At 43.7% G+C, this 23,017-nt stretch overlaps 1 protein-coding gene across 2 annotated transcripts in view; it reads left to right on the top strand.

Annotated features, from left to right (window-relative positions):
* The first annotated feature begins 1 nt into the window (after position 1).
* PPP1R37 (protein phosphatase 1 regulatory subunit 37) overlaps positions 2–23,017 on the top strand; it is a 47,423-nt gene continuing 24,407 nt past the window's right edge. For both annotated transcript variants that reach the window (XM_072979706.2, XM_072979705.2), the window contains exon 1: positions 2–2,646. In XM_072979706.2, the coding sequence (XP_072835807.2) occupies positions 1,890–2,646 (757 nt within the window). In that variant the 5' untranslated portion in view covers positions 2–1,889. The remainder of the gene's footprint in view (positions 2,647–23,017) is intronic.

Raw genomic sequence — 23,017 nt, 5'->3', positions numbered from 1 at the left:
GAACAAGGGGGGTGCTCTGTGTGCCTTCTTTTTCACTCCTCGCAATGTAAAAATATTTGTTACCTTTTTCTCTTTGTCTCAGAGTTAGTCCCCGGCCTCAACGGCGTTCTCTGAAAGTTACGCCGGCAAACGTTTTGCTTTGCTTCCTTCCCTCTCCCCTCCGTGCCGAAAGTGCGGAGTGGAAACCAGAACTAAGCTCTCTGATGGCGAGGGAGAGCGAAAGCGAGAAAGGGGGTGGGGGGTGAAGAGAAGGAGGAGGGGTCGCCTAAACCCCATCCGCTGATTCGCTAATCTCGGCGCGGCGCCAGGGCCACGTGACCGCCTGTGGAGAGAACGGTGGAGGGGGGGGGGGAGAGAGAGAGAAACGCCGAGTGGGTGTTTACCAGAGGCGGCCGAGCGGCGCAGAAGGAGCGAAAGGAGGCCCGCCGCTGAGGCGAAAAAAAAAAAAAAGAGCTCCTCCCCAATTTTCAAAAATTCGCTGGTTCGGGGTTGAGACGCTGAGGAGCCGGGCGTGGAAAGTGCGGCGGCGGATGCGAAGGGCGCTTGACGCACTCCCGGCAGGCGAGCGAGGCCGAAGGAGGAGAAGAAGAGGCGAGAAGAGAGAGAGAGAGAGGCGGCGGCGGCTTCCTTCGGGTCCGCTCGCTCGGGACGGGGCCTGCTCCGCACCTCTAAGCCTGCCCTCGAGTGTGTGGCTCCTTCCTTCCTTCTCTCGATCCCCCCCCACCCGCTCCTCGGTACCGTTATCTGGGAACCGACCCCCCCTCCTTTCCCTCCCTCCTTTGAACCTTCCCTGGGGGGTCCCCCTTTTCCCTCCTGAGCCCCCCAACCCCTTGTCTCACCCCCCATTTTCCTTCCTCCTTAGCTCACCCCCAAGGAGGGAGGGGGAAACCTGAGGCGAAAAAGTGAACCGGGGGAAAGGTTTCCTTTTTTATTATTGTTGTTTGTCTGTAGGATTAAAAACCTTCCACTCCAAATCCTGTTTTTTAGGCTCCCCGTCCCTCCAACCAGTACCTCAGCGTTGTTTTTAAGCTTCTCTCCCCTCCCTCATCAAAGAAGAGCCTGCCTTCCTTTCGCTCTCCCCACCCCACCCTATCCACTTATATAGAGTGGACATCAGCTGCAGTTTTATGTCTCACCTCCCTGGCAGGTATTAATTCCGCCCCAGTTCGGTGGGCATATTTCTCTTTTCAGCACCAAAGTTGATGCTATTGGAGTTCCCTTAGTCTTTTTTCTGATTCTCACCTGCTTTCCAGGTGTTTCTGTTCATGCATAGGTTTTAATCGCCCTTCCCTACATGCAAAGAGGACTCCCTCCCCCTGCAAAGATGCTCTGGCTTTAAAAAAGGAGTTTACTGTATATGTTTCCCTTCCAGAGCCCCAGGAATAAATGTCTGCCTCATTTTATTCTTCTTAATAGCAAACCCTGTTTATTTCGCAGGTGTTAATGCTAATCAATTTTCTTCTTGCACATCACTTCTGCTGCCTACTTTTACTTGGAAAAACTGCAAGTGAGGGACAGTTTCTCCTTTTCTGGAAGGGAAAAGGTTTTTTTTCCTGCTGCCAAATTTCTTTTCTTTTCAGAAACTGCCCCAATTAGAGCAAGCCCATTAATCTCTTGCCCACATAGCAGTATCTTCCCTCCAACCCTAAGTGGAGGTTTTCATCCCTTCAAAAATAGGGTCCCTTCCCCATCCATTGCCCCTTGTGAATGTCATTCTTTATTCATGGTCCACGTAGGAACCCTTTTTGGCCCATCAACTGCCTGGTGTCCTTTCATCCTTGTGGGGCAGAAGGAGCCTGGTAACCTTGACAGCCTTTTCCCCTCCAGGCTAGAAAAAAGTCAATGGTGTGGAGCTTTAGCACCTCTTAAGTAATGACTGCAGAGGGTCCATGAAAAGTGAAGAAGGAGTTCCCCCTCCGACAGATAGCTGCCTTGCTTGCCTGGCCATGGAGTGTGTGCAGGTTCCTCCCATGCAGCAGCAACAGCAGGGAAATCCGACTGAGGGGGACCGTCTCCTGCTGCTCCTGCCACCTTCTCCCACTTTACAGAAGGAAGAGGAAAGTACACTGGGAGACTCTGATCTCTGGGTTGCCTCCCAGTCAGAAGACAGCCAAGCTGGTCTGAAACTTGAGGATGCTCCGACTATTTTAGAACATGTTGAAAGCACAGAGAACTTTCACTCCCAGCCCAACCCTGCTGCACTCAGGGATCACTCTAGCACAAAGATGGTGGACCGATGTACAGCATGTTCTTCAAAGGAGAATTCGGAGGAAACTGTGGGTTCTGAGGGGTCAGAGGAGTTGCAGCCTTTGAGCCACCCACTGCAGGAAGAGCCATGGGCAAATGAGGTGTCCTGTCATAACTCTTCCTCAGCCACGGAGTCTGGTGCAGCTATCCAAGAATGCCTTAGGGACACTGAGAAATCTGCCCAGCAGAACGGGAGTTCGCAAGAAAATGCGGACTCCCTGTCTCAAAAATGTTCTTTAGGCTTAGATACAGCAGGTGGGGAGAATCCAGACCAACCCAGCCAAGGTTCTCCGCCAGCTGAAGATGGGAAGCTCAAGCCTGGGGCGAAACATGTCACGTTTCCTTCTGACGAAGATATTGTGTCTGGTGCCGTGGAACCCAAAGATCCTTGGCGGCATGGTAAGTAAACCTGAACTCCCATAAAAACAAAACAAAACCAACAGCCTTTTCTTGAGGATGAGTTACGTTGGTTCAGGCTTAGTCTTTATTTAGTCTTAGTTATTTATTTGGACTATGAGAGCTGACTATATTTCCATTTGTTCCTTCCCCAGTCATTTCTTCAACCACTTCAAAGTGTTCTGTGATAAAAGATGTATGCACAAACCAATAGAATAAACATGCAAAAGCTAATTCAACAGCTAGCCAAGAAACAACAAACCGACAGACTGGGAAAGCTCTTAAAAACAGGGAAATCTTTAACAGAGTTAAATATGAGAAGGATGTAAGTTTGTATCTCTCTGGGTCCATAGTTTATGTGCTGTAATTAAAAACGGTTCTGTTTGCTGACCTCAGAGATTCCACTTCTGTTGTTGGTACTCTGGAATGAGTCTGGTGTAGTTGACCTGAGAAAACGGGAAGGTGCCCACAGGACACGGTACTTCCTTAGATACATGAGCTCCAGACTGTTGGACTTTAAAATTACCTTTAAATTAAATATGATTGGCACTATTATTTTACTTTGTTATTTCACACACTGCTGGATAGCTCAGTGGTTTAATTGTCTGGCTGTAGAGTCAGGGCTTGTGAGTTTGATTCTCCATTGGGCCTCCTTGACAGAGACTGGATTTGGTAAGATCCTTTCCAGCTCTGCAGTTCCAAGATAAGATATCATTATTCTTTTCTGTCCTTCCATAAGCAGATAAAGACTTTTCTCTTCAGGCAAGCTGTTTCTTAGTGGCTGATTGCATGAATGTGTTTTTTAAAAATGGATTGTTGTACCTTGCCTTACTGCTTTTGATGTGTTTTAGTGTTGCTTTTGTTTATTGTTTTTTTATTATGTTATTTGATGCCTTTGTGTATCACAGTTGTTAGCTCTAAATACTGTCTTAGTAACTTAAGAAAGAGGCGCTCTCATGTGAAAAAGATACATTGGTGTATTTTATTATTGTGTCAATGTCATTACCTGATTATCTTCAGAAAAGCAGAGTGGAAGTGTTCAGAAAACAAACTCCTTCACAGAGCACATGTCTGAAACGTATCTGGCCTTTGTTTACATGAAATAATACCAACGCTCACTTTATACATCAGATAACAGGTAGCATTAAAGTTCTCCTACAGTAGGAAAAGCATCTGGCAAGTTCCTAATGAAAATTTCATTCTTGTCAGAACATTTGGGCCCAGGGCTCCTCCTTCCAAGAGGGACTTGACACCATGTTTAATTTCTTTATTTAAAATATTTTTACCATGCCTTTTTCCTTAAAATGACCCGAGGTGGATTACGTCACTAAAATACAGTATTTAAAGCTAGCAACAGTGAGCATTAAAAATACTCAAAGGCATCAAACAAATACCATACTAAAAATACAGTAAACAAAGGCAACAACTAAAACACATTCAAAGCAGTAAGGTAAAGTAGAACAGTTCATTTAAATCAGTGGTTCTTAACCTTTGTTACTCAGGTGTTTTTGAACTGCAACTCCCAGAAACCCCAGCCAGTACAGCTGATGGTGAAGGCTTCTGGGAGTTGCAGTCCAAAAACACCTGAGTAACAAAGGTTAAGAACCAGTGATTTAAATAACACTTTCAGAGAGCCAGTCACTAAGGAAAACCTTGTCTGAAGAGTAAAGTCCCTGTCAGGTAGGCCCAGTGGAGAATCAAACTCCCAATCTCAGACTCCACAGCCAGAAATCTAAACCATTGAGTTATCCTGCAGTTTGTAAAATAATAAAGTAAAATACTAGTGGCAATTATATTTAATGTAAAGGTAATTGTTAAGAATGGAGATTTTGAAATAAAATTTCCAGGGAGCCTAAAATATTTTTATTACCTTCCTTTTTTTTCTAAGAATACATTTCTCTCAGTCCTCATCTAAATTTTGCTATTTTTGTTTTTTTCCAGGGTAGCTTTAAACTTTGTAAACTTGAAAGATGGGTAGGATCAACTGGGAGTTTTCCTAGGTTGTCACTGTTACATTATTAATGTGCTTGGCAGAACCCAGATCATTCACTCTTACAAAACCTATGTGTCAAAGACTTCTGGTGTTTTCATGCTACTGCAAAGGAATTGTGTGATTTTCTGTGACCGAGCACAAATTTAAATGCTCACCCCTTGGTCATTCTGCTTACATAGCTCTTTATTCTAATTCTTTTCAGTCCACTGACCAATACGCTCTTTTTTTTTTAAGTATCAAAAGTCAAGTAATTTAAATAAAAGCTAATAATTATTGAATCTTAATCCTTCTAGTATTGCGTACTAGGCTGGAAAAGTCTTAGCTGTTTGATTGTTTAAAACATTGTTCTGGTGGCAAGAGGTTTCCAGTCCTGGTATTTCCTAACACTTAGGTATTGGGACAGAACTTACCGGCTGTTTTGTGTCGTGTTCTGAAACATAATGGACTATGTTGCAAATACGTATGCATGCACAAGTTTTCAAAAACCGATTTTTCTGATTTTTTTTAAAAATGATTTTTCTGTGGATTGTCTGATGTTGGTTACATTCACATCAGGAACGCTTGATTCCCCTAATAGTAATAAGCATAGTTTTAAAAAGTCATCTTGGATAATGTTAACGTTTGACTATTTACACGTGATACTTTTTGGCATATCTAATGTCTGTAGCTGTAACGATCTTTCAGGATAAGGACATAGAATGAGGGGCGTCATTTGAAGTGGTACAAGTTTTTTTGAGTTGTGCAGAATCTTTTGTCATGGGATCATTTGGTGTTTGGAAGATCAGTTTGAATGCATCAGTACATTTTCTGCACCAAAGAATATCAAGAGCTTTCCTGTATAAATAACTTTTGTTCAGGCCTCCAGATGCAAGTACAAATTTTTTTTGAAGTGGGAAAAATTGTCTGGCAGATAGTTGGCGAATGATTCTGGAGGTGTTGTGATGATCCCCAAACAGTGGGGTTGGCCTTCGCTGATATGAATGCATGCAAACTGCCCACTCAGCAGGATTTGTAAGAAATAGCTTGAGTTTGCCTCATTTAAAAGTCCTACGAAGAAACTATCTCTTGTCATGACATGTTTACTGTATCAAGTAATGCAAACCTCTGAAAGGGGGCTGCGTCAAACAATGGGAGGCAAGTTTCACTGTCTTTTACTAGTGTGTCTGCCATCACATGCTGGTGTCAAGTGTAACATCAAGACAATTCTGACTTACGGTGAACCTTTTCAGGGTTTTCTAGGTTAAAAAATATAAAGAAGTGATTTGCCATTCTCTTCTGAGACTCTGCAGATGGCCTGAGGTCACACAGACTGGTTTTACTCAAAAGAGGCACAGTGGGGATTTGAACTCCCAGCCTCTGGCTCCACAGCCAAATACCTAAACTACTGAGCTCTCCAGCCAGCCCTCTTCACCAGTAATAGAATAAAAACGAGATTTTGTGGTATGTGTCTTAGTTGGCCCACTATTGTTAGTCAAAGGTGGATGGGTGCAAACCATAGGTAGGATCCAATTTTAGTCATATGTGAAGTAGCCCACCGAAATCCATGATATTTATATTAGTCATCATTGAGTTTAGTTCCATGTCTTCTGTGGCCAGGATCCAGTGGCATGTTTCTGCAGAATCTTAAATCTGATGGGACCAGCGGTCTTTCACTCCTCTGTAGCCCTTTAAAAACTTGCTTAATGGGGCTTAAAAAGTTTTTTTTTTGGTACTTTGGAGAGCTGCAAGAGGAGGAAAGAACATTCTGATTCTGGTAGCATTTGAAACAGACCAACAGCATTTGGTCTGGTCTATATACAAGTGAATCTGGATCCAAACCCACAGTTGCAACGCCACTGTTGAGTCGTGTTTGTAAGATCAAAAATGAGCTGTGAGCCAGGAAAAGGGTGGTAAAGAGTACAGTCTGAGCAGGTTGGATAAAAATTAATGATTATTTTGCAAAATTAAATTTAAAGTGTAAATCATGATTATTTGATTTAAATTCAATTTGGTTTAAGTTAAATCCGCTCTGAGTCTGGGTTGCCACTTATAATGCGACCATATAATGATGACTTTTAGAGCTATAATTAGTACACAAATCATGTTAATTAGATTTAATGTAGATGCCATTTTTCAGAACGGCAGCTGTTGTGCTGTAGTGTCCTGAAACCGTTATCTCTCAAAAATGAGGATTGTACTTTGTTGGTGTCTAAGAGAAACACATGCAGTGGGAGTCAGAAATCAAAGGAGCTGGAAAAAGGCAAATTTCTGCTTCATTCTTAATGTGTTCTGATTCTTCTGAAGGGTGAGTTCCTGGCTTTCAAGCCCTGTTTCTGCGACCATGGGGTCTAAAAATCCTCATCTGTAATGAAAAGACATAAACATCCCATCAGCCTGCACTCCAGATGTTGGCATTTTGGCTAAGAGAAAAGTTCCCTGTTCTCGTTGTCTAGACTGAGGTTCAGTTGTGAAAGATGAGGCCACAGATGTATCTCATGGCTTCAGATGCTGTGAAAAAACAGCCACATCCTGTCTAAACCAGAGTCTACAGCCTCCTACAGGGAACCTTGCACAGTGCAGTATCCTGGTTTCACAAAAGTCCCTTGGTGGAATTTATTTGGTTCTCCTTGCCTGTTGTTGTTATAATGTACTTGTGAACCACCTGCAGTGGGCAGAGGCTCTCTCGCTTGCTTTAGAAGTTTGCGATGTGTATTCTGCTGCATCTCCTGAGCTACCGACTCTGGAAATGAATTGGGCACGTCTTTCTTGCAGGAGAACACTGAACGTTCATTGAGGAGCCTCCAAATCTTTGAATCAAAGAGACAGTGTGTATTGCAGTCTGCTTAAGTCGTGATTGCTGGCCTAGCTCAGTGCCTTAGGCCAGTGGTCCCCAACCTTGGGCCGCCAGATGTTCTTAGACGACAACTTCCAGAAGCCTTCACCACCACCTCTGCTGGCCAGGATTTCTGGGAGCTGAAGTCCAAGAACATCTGGAGGCCCAAGGTTGGGGACCACTGCTTTAGGCAATTGGCTGAGGACCCAGAGGTTGGGAGTGCGATTCCCCCATGGGGCCTCCTTGACAACGGCTGGACTTGATGATCCCTGGGGGTCCCTTCCAGCTTCGCAGGTAAGAAATGACCGTGTGTGTATTCTGTTCAAGACAGGAATTTGGAGCCAATCTCTCGGAACGATTTTGCATTACTTGGTTGAAATTTGAAATAGTTGTCTCTACACACAGTGGCAGCTTTCTGAGTGGTTGTGTGCATGGCCTGTTCAGGTGGAACCCTGTCCCTCCCCTTTTTTTAAAATCAAACCCACCCCCATATCACAAAATTGTTGACTCTTGTTTCTTTTAGCTCTAAATGGGTCTTGTTTTGCAAGCTTAATGTTGATTTTATTTTCTTTCGGCGCAGGCTGGATAAAAAGTCAGTGATTTTTAAAAAAGGAAGATTGATTTAAATTTTTTAAAAAATGATTTTTCTAATTAAAAAAAATAATCATGATTTAAGTCAATTTGGTGTAAATCGAATCCACCTTGCGTCAGAGTTGCACTTTACATTTGAAAGACTCCCAAGGTACACAGAGCACCACCCCAAGGTTTTGGGGGCAGTCTCAAAAAGCAAAAATCATGCACGCAGAATAATGTGAACGTGGTCCAAAGTGGAAAGGACTCGTCTGCTTTAGGTGGATTAGGTTCTGTGTGCATTTCCTGAAATCTCCAGGTAGGGCTGAGGCAGTAACTGTTGCTTCAGACAATATCAAGCCACAGGTCCTTGACAGGCTGATTTGATAGAAGACAGCTTCCTATTCTGCTGTGTAAAAATATAATTGCTATTTCCCGGAACAGGGAACAGCTGTGACAAAAACTTTAGTGCAATAAAATCTAATGCTCTAAACACACACCAACAGTGTCAGGAGTATGAAATATATATTAAAAACTGTCATTAAAAATAGTTCAATATTGTTGCTTTAGGTTTTTATCATCTTGGGCCACATGATGAAGCTGTAGCATTCTTGATACTGAAGTATGTGAGGAGTGGAATTAAATACTTTTGAAGCTGCATAGGTCACACAAAAGTTATTAGTTCTCAGCTTTCATACCAGTCTGCCTTCCCACACATAGCATATGTTCTGAAAAATGAGATAGACTTAGACTGGATAATAGATAATAGTTTCTCAGACTGGTCATCTGGAGGAGATCCCTGTTTGATACAAGATACCAGTTTGCAAGTTTATAAATCTGAATCTAACGCTGTGTATGATAATAGGCAATTGGTTGGGGCTCCTCCCCTGTCCCCCCCCATCAACAGAACAGGATTAGGGGAGACATTAATGTGACAGTGAAAATGGCTTTTTTTTGAAGTGGTGTTAATACTGTAATGGACTACATAAATAAAGATCACCATCTTCATCATGTTCCTATGACTTAGGGAAGTCTAGCAGTCCTTACGCAGAACTTTAACATACAAGAGTGGGAGCAGGGAGGAGAAAAAGAAGGTGGAGACTGTGTGTGGTGTGGGTGGCCTCCACGTCATGGTAACTTGGCAAGCGGAGCTGTGCCCCAGTTCATATGTATGCAGAAACCAAACCTGTCTTCAAGACGAGTTCTCACTGCTTCCTATTATAAGACAGACCTTCTGCTCACACTCCTACACCCTTCAGTTACTTTTGGCATCATGAAAGGAGAAAGGATTGCATGCTCGTGGCATCCCTCTGCAAATGACAGGCGATGGGCCCAGTAGCAGCAGAAGAAGACTGTGTTAATTTTCTCATGTGCTCCTCTTTGGGGGGGAAAAATCCATTTTTATTTGGCGCGTGGGTGATAGAACCTACCTATATAGTATGCTTTGTATCCTGAGTTAGCTGTAGCAACAGCAAAGTAGTGGATTTCTCATAGCATTTGTTTGTTGTCTGTCTGGGGGATTATGGGGGGCGGAATGCTTTCCTAGACCGCCCTGTTCTAGAGCAAAAGTCTTAAAATGTGACCACCAAACAAGGGGAGCAGATGATATATTCCTGCTGGACGATCACAGACGAGTTTCTCTTGTTGCTTTGAAGAGTATTATTGCCCTTTTAAGCTTCTCAGGTTTCCTGGTGCTCTGAAGCCTGGCTTCTTTATTCAGACATCCTGGCAGGCGTCCTTGGCCAGGCTTCACTTTCTTCGCCTTCTACCAATTGCATCTGTGGTATGTGTTGCCGGCGCTTTTCCTGGTTCCTGTTTTTCTTGACACCTGTCAGGTCCTGTTATCAGGATTATTGCTCACCACCCCTAAGGCTTCAGCTGCTTGTCTGAGCCAAGAAATGTCCCTTTCTGTTAATTGCACCATGGTTGACTGAAAAGGATGTTATGGCTAAAACTCAGTTTATTGTGCGAGCTTGGTTTAATTTTTTTTGTATCAGTTGCCGAATTAGCACTGCACGATGCGTACGGGTTCCACTGCACCCCTGTATTGATCTGATTCCCTCATGCAGCATTTTGGTAGTCGATTCCCAGGCTGCAGGATCTGTGACACATACACACCCAGCCAAAAAGCAACCCTTAAGGCATCTTTTGTGGCCTTTCGGGGGCTTAAAAGCCTCTTTGCCTCCAACCTCTTGCAGACCCAAGCAGGCATCACAGGGAAGAAACCCCATGGGCTTCTCTGTATGTATGGTGGACTGAGTTTGATTATGTCATCTATATTGTGCACTGTGCAAGTTGGGTCAGATAAAATACCTTGAGTGTTATCTATACCTCACAGTTATGGCAGTGCAATGCCACTTTAAGCATCACACCTCTGTCCTGTGGAATGCTGGGTGGGATATATAATTCAGTGAGATACTTAGAATGGTTTGTTAGATAACACTAGTCTTGTAATTCAAGGGTGGGGTTGCACCAGAGCTCTCTGGCAGAGAATACCAATATCCCAATCAACACCAAGTCCTAGCATTCTGAGCATGAGTCTGGCACAGTTGAAATGATACTATATTTTGTTATATCTCTGTGTTGTAAATACATTGATTTTTCATCACCACCACCTGTCGTTGGAACCAGAACTAGCTATTATCAGGACAAGGAGAGCTGAGGATGGTTCACCAGTTTCTCTATGCTAGTGGCTTTTAAGGTTTCCAGATGAAAGACCTTCATCGTAATTCACACATTCAGCATAGGACTGCAGTTCTACCCTTTTATTACTGTTGATGTTTATCTTCTCCTTTTGGATGACCAGCTGTAAGCAAGGATGGAGCTCCTCTATCGTAAAAACTGATAGCTTGAGTCTGACTTGGAGGCCATCTAGTCTGGTGTCCTGATTCTTGGTTTGGCCAGCCAGGTATTTCTGAAAAATCCAGGAGCAACAACCCTCCTCAACAGCTGTGTTCAGAAGAATGTACACCTGAGCTGTTAAGGCTCTGTCATCTCTTTCTGGATGCTTTAAAAGCAACCTTAGCCTGCAAGGTACATGATGTGGTAGTAAATTCCATCAGCTAGGAATTTCAGCAACTGCAGTACCCCCCCCCCACGCCAAAAAGTTGCACCCAGTAATGGTTTTTATTGTACATGGTAGCAAGTTCTACAAGACGCATGCCACTATTTTTCACATCTGGTCACTCTGTGTAAAAAAATTGCAAAGAGAATGCTGGTACAAATTAGAAGATAGTGACAGTGGAAACACGGTCTTGGGGCACATTACTGTATCTTAGGGCCCACATGTGTTCCTTTGACCCACCCACTGAAAATCCTTTCTGTACATCTGTAGGAAATTTACAGCAATCCAGCCTTCCTCTGGATTAAGGATGCATCTCTTCTGACTACCTGTTGCTTCTACAGAGCTTCAAAAAGAAATCAAAGTTCTTTCAGATCAAAATTCTTTTACGTATATAGATTAAGAAAAGATAAGGCCACCCCACTCTGCATGTTTGGATATTTAGTATTGTTCCATTTAGAAGGAGTAGTCAGATGTGTTAGTGTTTTTTGTCTGATATACGTGATAATTGTTCGTTTTATCTAGACCCGTGTCATCCATTTAATGGAAAGAAATGTTTTTGTCCCATCGTGCAGATTCACCGTTTCTTAAAATTAGTGGAAAATATGGTTATCGACACTGGTCTGGAAGTTAAGTTTCTACTCGTACTAAATTTAAGGATTAAAGTTGCAGGCAGAATTGATGCTAAGTATAATGGTAGTCCCAATTAAAGTAGACCAGTTGAAATGAATGGGGCCTGTTATTTACAAGCAACATCAGTTCCATTCATTTCATTATGTTGTGTCCTCTGGCTAGGACTAAATCTTGAATTTAGTGTACAGCTTATTTTTATCCTTCGTTTTTCTTCTAAATGATTGAGACTTAGAATGTGTTCAGAGGTCAGTGCTCCCAAGCAGCTCCTTGGGTTCCCGCAAAAACTCTGAGCTCCGTTTCCTAATAGTAGGCAACTTCTACCTCTGTGATCCTAAGAGCTGACCCCACAGTACCTTGTTACCTGTCCAGCAAGAGAGTTTGGTTGCTTGCCATGTCTTGTGTGTCTTGCAGTGGAAGCTGCTGAGTTTCAGTCAGGTGTTTCTGTAAATCACCTAGGAAAAGAAAGTGATTCCTTGATTAAAGGGGAAACGGGGTGGTAATTAGAAGTCACTTCCTCTTGAGGTTGCATGGCCTGAAATGAAAGGAAGATGACAAGATGGTGACCTTTTCAGAAAGTAAAAAAAATGCTTTGCCACTTTGAACTGGTCCAACAGATTGGACAGCATTTAAAGCATTGTGTAGCGTAGCTAGGTAATATAATGGCAGTCTCAGCTTTCCTTTTCCAAAACATAACTTCCTGGCTCTCGTGGCTTTGAGATAGTTGGAGTACAGGCATTGTAACTGCTATCATGTCCAGTAGGCAGGCTGGCATTCTTCTAGAAAATAAATTTAAAAGCAACAAAGATACCTGAGAAGGTCAGGCTAGGTGGCTGAGTGCTCTCTGTGTTTGTAGAGAAGGGGAATCTCCTCATAGTCATCTTCTTTGCCAGAGGTCATGTGTACTTGCTTGGGCCCTGGACATCAACCCCTGCTCACTGTCTTGGGACCGCCTAGTTTTATCGGTTCCTCTCCCCCAGTCAACTTCCATGGTTGAGCAGGGATTCGAACCCTGTTCTCCAGAGTCCTAGCTGGTCACTCTATCCACTTATACCCCGGTTGATCCTGATAAAATTTATGGTCCACTTGTGTGGATTTTTGTTTGTTCCAAAAGACCAACTGGCTGCTTTCCTTTTGGGGAGGGAGTTCCAAAAATGGTAGTTTGACCTACCTGAAGTTACAGTGTTCCTTCCTTGCAGGTGCTGATCTATCAGAGGAGGATCAATGGTGATGTTTCCAGTCCGGTGGAGAACTGGGACATTTCAAAAGAACCAGCAGCATTTTTACTGGAGTGTGTGTGTGTGTGTGTGTGTGTGTGTGTGTGTGTGTGTGTGTGTGTGTGTGTGTGTGTGTGTGTGTGTGTGTGTGTGTGTGTGTGTGTGTGTGTGTGTGTGTGTGTGTGTGTGTGTGTGTGTGTGTGTGTGTGTGTGTGTGTGTGTGTGTGTGTGTGTGTGTGTGTGTGTGTAAGGGGGTAAGTGAAGCAAATGGAGATTAGACTAGGTGGAGCCAAGAGAAGCCTGCCAAGTCTGGCTATGAATCATCATGCTGGGGGGGAAAAACCCTGTTTGCCAACTCTACAGGTGGTTGACAGTCCCCCTACCCCACCCTGTCCATCTCCCCCTTGGGCTGCCTCAAGCGAATGAAAAGTTTGTTTGAACCTGCAATCAGATCCTTGGATCACAAGTTGTGCAGGGAAGTGTGATTCACCCACACCCTGTCTCATGAATCAAAAATAGGGCTAGCTTTTATCTTCCTGTAGTGAGGGTGGATTCTGAAGAGTAGTCTTGGATTATAGAGACCTCTATCCCACCCCTCTCTCTGCCCTCATGTACACAACCTTGTTGTTGTTGTTTAGTCGTGTCTGACTCCTTGTGACCCCATGGACCAGAGCACGCCAGGCCCTCCTGCCTTCCATTGCTTCCTGGAGTTGGGTCAAATTCATGCTGGTCGCTTCGGTGACCCTGTCCAGCCATCTCATCCTCTGTCGTCCCCTCCTCCTCTTGCCCTCATACTTTCCCAACATCAAGGTATTTTTCAAGGAGTCTTCTCTTTTCATGAGATGGCCAAAGTATTGGAGCCTCAGCTTCGGGATCTGTCCCTCCAGTGAGCACTCAGGGTTGATTTACTTTAGAATGGATAGGTTTGTTTTCTTTGCAGTCCAGGGGACTCTCAAGAGCCGTACACTCTCACAATTAATGTCTTGAAGTTGCTTCTTGTGTTCGGAGGCCGAACGTCAGCTGTTTGGGTGCTTAAAACTCTGTGGTTTTGTTTGGTGTGCTGGCATGGGTCGAAGCGCTGCCTTTTCCAGAGGGCCTTCTGCCTTTCCAAACCTCAGCTGAGTCATGTCTGGTCATGACGGTTAATGTTTTCCCTGGGAAGCCTTGTATAAGCAAGAGGCTTCCAACTTGCTCAACTCTAAGAAGCTGCTGAGCCCCTGGAGTTGCAGAACAAATTTTGAAAGCTTGGGATGTTTCTCTCTTTTTTTTAAATAAAAGGTTTAAAAGCCTTTGGGTTTCTGTTGAAATTACAGTGACCCGCCTGCAGACTGTCAGTTATTCTTGATAGTTGACAGGTTGTGGTTTTCAGAGTTCTGTCAGGAAGGTTGTAAGGACATTGCACTTTAGACTGTGTTTAATTGGAATTCAGTAATCTTAATTTTAATCAGCTCACTGCTGGGTCAGGTTATCTGGGAATGATGGAAGTTGTAGTTCAATCCGTTTCACATGCATCAGATTGTGGAAGCACCAATCTGAAAGCTACTTGTGTGTTAGTTGAGTAACAGACAAAAGTGGACATTTGCAACATAAGCACTTTAGCCATCCTGGATCCTGTAGATAACCCCTATTTTAGTATCTCCCTTTCCTCTTCCACAGTATGGAATGCCACTTTCTCAATGATGTTTCTGCTGCCCATTAGGAACACGTGTGGTTTTTTTTCTTCAGAGGTCCTGGCTTTGTCTGCATGTAGATTCAGTTGACCAGTTATTGAATATTTCTTTGACTGACAGCCCTACACTATTTATTGCGTACATCTCCACTCTTGCTTTAAGGACCTGGGTGTAACTATTGAACAAGTAGTCACAGGCAGAGGGGGAGGTGACTAGCTAAGGGTCCACACACCTTCCACACACAACTCATGTGGGCATCAAATACCATAATGCTTAACTCGGGACTGGCGCAGACAGCAAAACCTCTTGCCACTAGTGCTTACCTGCTGAATTCAGTCCCAGGTATTCCTTGTAGCTTGTATAGGACCTGCAGTCTTAATTACAGTGGTGCCTCGCTTAACGGGCGCTCCATTTAGCAACGAAATCGCTTAGCGATGACTTTTTCGGAGCGTTTTTGTGCTTCGTTTAGCGATGGTCCCTATGGGCGATTTTTGCTTAGTGATGGTTGGGACCATGCTTCGCATAGCGATTAAATTTTGGGTCCCCTGTTTCGCTTAACGATGGTTTAAACAGCCTCATGTTTGCTGTTTTTTAAATGTTTTTCTGTTATTTATAAAGTTAAAGTTTACTGTTAAAGATGTTTGAAATCATAAAGTGCACTTAATAAACCCTTTGTTAACCAAATTTGACTTTGTTCTGACTCTTTTTAAATTTGTTGTTGTATCCCCCCCCCCATTGAGATGCATTGAATAGGTTTCAATGCATTTCAATTGGGGAACCGCGTTTCGCTTAGCGATGTTTCCTATGGTGATTTTCGCTTAAGGACGGCAATTCGTTCCTATTGGAACGGATTATCCGGTTTTCAATGCATTTCAATGGGAAACTGCATTTCGCTTAGCGATGAAATAGCTTAGCAGCGATTTTTTCGGAACGAATTAATATCGCTAAGCGAGGCACCACTGTACTTCAGTGAAATCTCTCGTTTTTCTAGCACTGTCCTTCTTTAAGGAGGCTGGGCAGGAAGGAGTTATGAACCATACCAGATAAGTGGAATTTCCCTGTTGTGAGTGTTGGTGTACAGCTAAATGCAAGATGCTGGGAACAGAAAGCCCATGCAATTGTCTGTCCTGCTTGTGCATTTCTGGGAACTTAGCTGTCTCCTTATCGGAATACATACTGGAGTAGACAGAGCTTTTGGTGTCTAGCTCAACAGGCTTTTAATATTTGCACTGACTGGTGAGATGCAGCTCTGCCACTCTGATATTCTTGACTGAATATGACAGCTCAGCCTAGGCTCTCATGATGCAAGGCTGTACACTTTGCTTTTTAACCATGCAGGGTTTCAAACTCCCGCCCCTTTACCCTGCCATAGGTAGGCTGGCCGTGTGCATCTCCTACAGTTTCTTGGGTTGCTTAGGTTTCCTCTCGTCAGGGCCTGCTCATATTTGAATTATGGACCACCAGATCTGTATGCCAATAGCCCTTGAAAGATTAAGCTCACAGTGGCGTAATCCTGCTTAACCTTCTCGAGGGAACTGCATCTTACGAGACAGGTAGAGCTGTCACAGATAGGGGCATTCCCATGCTGACTTCTCCTGCTTCCCTTCTATTAAAAGGGAATAAAACACATTCAGTATCTTGGCAACATCACGATATGGGTTTTCCTTCCGGTGGCAGCCGCCGATGAGGGCTCTTGACCCACTCCTTTAAGCATAATGTGGAATTCCAAGCATAGACTGGAATTCTCCCTGGAGCTGACCTGCCTGCATAATGTGATTCTGCTCCTAGATGTGTAGTTCTTCGCCACCTTGGCCGGGTTTCTTTTTACCTCGCCTCTTCCTTCCTCAACCTCTGGATCAGAACCGGTGGTCTTCCCAGTCCCCTAGTGCTTCTGTTTGCTTGTACAGTTGTGTAAATCCTTGGAAAAAGACAAATCTTGGCAAGCTTAGCAAAGCAGAGAACTGAGAAGGAGTTAATGTCTGGGTTGTGACTCTTGGCTGAAATCCCAGATGGAAAATCAGTTGGCCTTGTGCAGGAACAAACAATATTTTGCCCGAGCAGGAGCTGAAATTGTGAGAGAAGCTTTGTGGGTAAGGAATCAGGAGCTGCAAGTAAGAAATCTGTTTAGATCAAGAAGGGACTAAGAACAAATCCAACCAGTGGTTTTGTTTTCATCTTTTCTTTGTTACCTAACCCTTCTTAGCAATTGTGTTGTGATTAGCTTTCAGGGAAATTGCTGCTAATGAACATTTCTAACAGATGGTTCTACAGGTTGCCATTCATTCTTCCTACGTGTACGGTTTCTGCTAGAGACTCCCCTGCATTCACATAGTGTCGAACCACACCGAGTCTGTTAGCATTTTGGAGGAGAATTATTTCTTGACCTCTAAAAGCAGCTTACAAAAGTTAACGTTTGTTAAAAGTTGAGTTCCCAGAATTCTCAGCTAGTGGTGGCTGAGGGATTCTGGAAGTGACAGTCCAAAAAACTCTGGTCTCCATTTTTATCCTCTCTTTCTTCCTTTAAGGAGCTCAAGACAAGGTACAGGAGGCACCTAGCCCATTTTTCTTCTGTACAGAGACCAGATCCAGACCTGCTTGTGTTCAGCAAGATGCCTACTTGGGGCCATCAGCTTTGGTATAGGGGTTCCCCCCCTTTTAACTCCCCCTTTTCCCCAAGAATGGGAAGTAAGTCTCTCTAGTTTTGCTCTAATGATCTGTGCCATCGACAAATCCTGTCAAGTTGGATAGTGCCAGCCAGTGGTTACTTGTCGGAAGAGACCAGTGAGGGAAGCAAGCTTTAGGATCATCACCTCGCCCACTCAGCCCAGTGGTGGTTCAGGGGGCTTTGTTGCTGCGATCTTGCTGGCCGTGTTGCATGTCAACGTGGCAGTCTTCAGGTGTGCTGGACTACAGCTCCTCTCATCCCCAGCCAACATGGCTAGTCCATCCTATCTGGAGATAGTAGGGTTGGGGACAGCTGCCATCATTCCTGGCTGGAGTTTTATAGTCATGACATACAGGGCAAATCCCTGATCCATATCGGATGTTCAGAATCAGCTGAACTTGCCTTCAAATAATCTGGTAGTTCACGCTATGCATACACAGATGCAACTGTAGTGTAGAATTATGGCATTAGTCCTCTTTAAGAATTCAATTTGAACTACCTGGTGAAATGAGTTTCTGGTGACCTTTATCTTTCAGGTTGAAGGTACCTTCCTGCTTTTCACTGACTACAAGGAAGTAAACACATCCGCTTTAGGGCTGGCCAAAACTGACATGCACACATGCACACACTGGACAAGTTAGAATCCAAAAAGGGAAAGAAAAAAACCATCTGTTGCTTGACTGTCTTAATGGCAATAGAAAGTTTTGTGCTTGTAGCAAATTGAAACTGTCTAATGATTTTGCTTACTGGGCTACGGGGTGGATAAAAATAAGTTTTAACAAAATTAATGTAAATTATGGTTTACATTTTTAAAAGTCATGTTTGTTTTATTTAAGTCCTCAAAAAAATCTGATTTTTAAAAAAAATTAAATTGTGATTTAAATCAAGTCCATCTTGCCAGGCTATGAATCTATAGCTCTCAGAGGCACCGGACACGGTATGAACACAGGTAAACCTCCAGGTTCAGGAACTCCCTCCCACAGGAGGCCCATCTTTACTGTCCTTCCATAAGCGGGGGAATACCTTTCTCTTCAACCAAGTTTTCCCTCCGCGCCAAGTGGAGTTTTTAAAACTGATGGTTGTACACTATTGCCTTGAATATGTTTTGTTGTTGCTTGTGTTTTCTGTTACTGTGTTCATTGATCTTTTTAGTATTGCATACTCACTGTTGTTAACTTCAGTACTGTCTTTTAATTATTATGAGCTGCCTTGTGTCCTTTTTAAGGAGAAAGGTGGGTTAAAATAGTTTAAATAATATATAGAGCCTGGGCAGGATGGTAGAAGCTGAGTAGATCCAACAGGAGGGGAAGAATATAAGCTAGGTTCTTGGAGTGGGATTCACCATCTAGTAATTACAGAGAAACCTTTCAGGCAAGCAAAAGCAGCCATCCACAATTTGACAGGAGCTGAAGCTTATACCTGTATTAACTATTGTGTTCCCTCTCTTCCCCCAGTTTTTATTTCTACTAGCAGAAGCTAAAAGTAGTTTCACAGCTTCAGTGATTTTTTTTTGGTTCTTCCCTATGATTTGCCAGCTGATCTTTCTTTTTCCACACCTCCCTGCTTCTCATTTTGCAGATCGTCACAAACTCTTCATTTGGTAGGCATATTTTTTTTTTAGTAGAGCCTGCCAGAAAACTCCCAATAAGCTTTGTTTAAAAACAACCACCCACCAACCAACAAAATACAACGACCCCAAACCACACACTAGGACTGTCTGCCCCTGTCCATGCATAAAAGGGGGAATATTGCAAGGACTCGGCTCAGAGAGGGAGGGAGGGGGGGTTGGAAATCTCATGTTTGCTCTCTACCTTACTGTAAGCTTTGTGCTGCTGAGCTCATCTCGGCTGCCTGCCAGGTGCAGACAGCCATGGTAAGCGGATCTGTCCTCTTGTGTTCCCCCGCACCACCACTGTCCGGCTAGTTTCTGAATGCCGCTGGAACAAGGGGGAAAGGAGCCTGGCCTCACGCAGCTTCGTTGATCAGAATGAAAGCATCCTCCCCTCTTAGGTCTTCTCCGGATTTAAAAGACCAAACATAAAAAGAAGGCAGAACTCGTGTTCATTCCGGGAAGGAATGCATTTAAGGGCCTTCCTCCCTTTTTTTTACTAATTAATTCAACTGTCTTTTCAAACTGGTGTTGCATTTCTGGTGGTGATGTTTGTGACTTGGCTGCGGCATTTTTATTTTATCTTTAGCAACACTTTGTGTTTCGATACAGGCTTGTAGTCGTTAACTGTTAGAATAGTCAAGCAAAACATTGTTTAATCATTGAAAACAAAAGTTAGCAGGCTAAGCTCATGTTCTCCCTGTGATGGTTGTGCTGCTGGGGTGTTACATGTTAATAACAGCTGGATAACAGCAACAGCAACAGCAGCAGCAGCAGCAACAACAACAACAACAACAACAACAACAACAACAACAACAACAACAAAAACCTGTGAAGGACTTTTTCTCCCAGCACTGATATACCTTTTAACCATTTCTTGTTATAAATTGGGTTCCTTCAACTCATTGGAGAAACTCAGCTATTCATTGGATTCCTTCAAGGCAATGAAGCTTTGCTGGTGCCTAAATGTACACAATTTGATTCATTCAAATCCACATGATGCAGTCCGTGAAGACAGCAGCTGTGTGCCCACGCTTTCTTTACATGATGCCCCACTTGATGGGTCTTCCAAATGAATATGGTTAGAATGAGGCCACATAAATTGTAGAATCTTTGGATGTTAAAAACTTTCTGTTTTACTGCCTGTTGCTTATTCTTTCTTGAGCGAGATAGGGCAAATTCTTCCTGATCATTTACATGCATCAAGAGACAAATCCCCTTTCATGTGTCTCTTTGCATTGCTGTGCTGGAGTGTGTTGCTTGTGTAAACCTGTATCTTCCCTCTTTGCCCATTTCGGAAACACCCTGCTAAGACGAGGGAAGGCGTGGAAAACCAGCTCAAGTGCATGGGAGATAACTCTACCCAGGCTGTTTATGCTGAGGATAAAGGCAGTCAATTCCTGTTCTGGTGTGTTGTGATTTGTGTAAGTGTGTGAATAAACAGCTGAGGACCTAGTTCAAAGCCCTCTTGGCTACCTCCCCTCAGTTACCATTAATATTGGTGGCATTTGTGCTCCCTCACCGTAGTCTGCAGATATGACATCCAGGAATGTAAAGGAGAAATCTTAAATATCCCAGATTCAATCGCGGTAGGCAAATGAAGTATTTGGGGAATTGACACAGATGCATAAGAACACAGAGAACAACAAAGCCAGTGAGGCAGTGGGCGACATCTCTGCTTCCTATCCTTCCTCACCATTAACTTGTTATGTGCCCTCTGAGCAAAGCAAGATATGCCAATGAGGAATTGTGGGGCATCTGATATTTCCCCCCTTGCTTGCACCTTGTCTGGCTGTCCAGAGCTAAGCCTCAAAATGGACCAACAACCTATTCTGCTCAAAAGAGCTGGATAGTGTGCATGTATATAATCAGATCTGATTTTGGAATATGTTATGTTCTGGGCTGCAGCACCACAACTGCCGGGCCATGCTGCTGAATTGGGGGGATTTGGAGAGTTGATGTTGCAGAAAGCAATGAGCTTCAAGCTCAGGATCAGCTTGTAAGAAAACAAAAGGACTAGAAAACAAGACAGAGGAAGCCTGCCTCCTCTGAAAGAAACCTGGGCTCAACCCTGGTTTTATATATTGAGGGCCTGTTGGGTTGAGCTGCTTTTACTTTTTGTAAAACCTCAGTTCTCCATCTATAAAATGGGCATGCAGGCAACTGATGCCATATCATCCATTGGGTAAGTAAGGGGACTCAAAAACAATCACAGAAGTTTAAAAGACATGTTGTTTAAGCATCCAGAGTGACTAAAGACTCAGCGTGAACAGGAATGAGGCCACTGCCCTCAGGCACCGAATTTTGGGAACCTTCAAAGGGCAATGAGTTGTAAGTTGCTTAATGTTGTAGTCTAGTGGTTGCACTTCGCAGCTGTTTTCTTCAAAGGGTCCTTGCGTTCTGTTGTGCAAAAATGGAAGTCATGTGAGGATCCAGAAGTGACATCATGTTATCTCAGTGTGGTTGAGAGGGAATGAATAAATCAGACAAATCTCCTTTAGCACTACGCTGTGTACCTCAGTCTATGGATTTGTCTTGGGGAAGTCCACCAGAACACATGATCCGAGAACACATGGTCAGAGAAGGCTAGTGTGGGCACCACTTAGATTCTCCCCTGAGGTGCCAGGACGACTAGCCCAAAGTGAGTAGGGTTTCCAGGTTTCTGGGGTGGGCAAATCGCTCATTCTCTCCCCATGAACAAGTGTGGACATCTCGGTTGAAATTCCCCTTCATCCGTGAAAACTCACGGGGATGGTGGCGGCGATGGTGATAGTAGTGATGGTAAAACCTTTATCCTATGCTTCTAATGGGGCCGCCAAGTCTGAAATGATGTGGTGGCATATAAACAGCAACAAATCCTGTGGAGCGAAATCCATCTGCTGGCATGAAATTTCTGGACTTGGTTTTAAAACTTTGAACTTCCCCGAAGTGGGAGAGTTGGATCCTCCTGTCCTTATCTTCTGGACCAAAACAAAACAGGAGTTAATTTTCTTTCTACTGAACAAAGAACTCGGAATGGAGAGCCTCTCCCAAGAGTAAAAATATCAAGTGACTCAACATTAAAGAGGTTGCTGGCCAGCCACGTACCTCATATTCCCCTTATTAATGACACTGTGAGGTTTGAGTCTGTGCATGCATGTGAACCCTTCTCCGGTTGCTTCTTGGCACACGGCAAGCCCTAGAAAAAGTGGTTGTGAAATTGTGTTCAGCTCTTTCTTTTCTTTTTCTTTTTTTTAAAAAAGGATGGTTCTTGGAAATCTGTAACTGGGAAGTTACAGCCCTTCTGGCCTAGAAGCTGTGAACTGTCAAACTTCTCTGTTGCCGAAAGTCAGCTAGAAAATGGAATTTCAGCAGGAACATCTTCTTTCTTTCAGAAAAAACAGCTGTGCCTGCTGAAATCTCTTCCCAACCCCGCTGTAAAAGTTGCCGGAGTCCTGCTCTCCTTTTCTTTTGCCTGTCGTATCTGAACTGGTCTGTGTTAGCGAAGGGCTCGGTGTGTGGCTTCCTGTTATTTTAGAAAGTCCTGGCTCCTTTCTCTATTCAGCCGTATGCCATGCAACTCCAAAATGGGTTTTTACTCACACTCTTCGTAGCTGAACTTTGCGTGGAGTCTGTGTTTGCCGAAATCCATTTGTAGGTTTCTAGGTTGAATTTATGCTTTCTGTTTGCATGGGAGGAAGCCACCAAAACCTCACATTACATATTCCTTAGGCTGCTGTTCCTTATTTTCAAAAGGCAAAAAGCTTATTTGCTTCAAAGCACTATTATTAACCTATTAAGTATTGGACCTTGTAGACATACCTTAAAATAGTTATGTGCCATCATGTCACCTCTGACTCAGGGTGGCCCCGTGAATGAGCCATCTCTCAAATGTCCCGTCCCCAACTGCCCTGCTCAACTTTTGTGAACTCAAGCCTGTGGTTTCTTTTAAGGAGTCAATCCATCTCGTGCTTGGCCTTCCTCATTTCCTGCTGCTTTCTACCTTTTCCAGCGTTACGGTCTTTTCCAGACAATCCTGCCTTCTCAAGATCTGCCCCAGATAGGACAGCCTGGGTTTCAACACTGAACTTTAAACAACCTTAAAACATAATGTAGTTTAAAAGATCACATTGAAATAAGCTGCTGATTTAAGAGTTTCGCTTTTTTT

The sequence above is a fragment of the Pogona vitticeps genome, chromosome 9 (genome assembly GCF_051106095.1).
Source record: "Pogona vitticeps strain Pit_001003342236 chromosome 9, PviZW2.1, whole genome shotgun sequence".
NCBI lineage: Eukaryota > Metazoa > Chordata > Lepidosauria > Squamata > Agamidae > Pogona > Pogona vitticeps.
The sequence above is the reverse complement of the archived record's forward strand: the minus strand, read 5'-3'. Positions and strand labels throughout refer to the sequence as shown.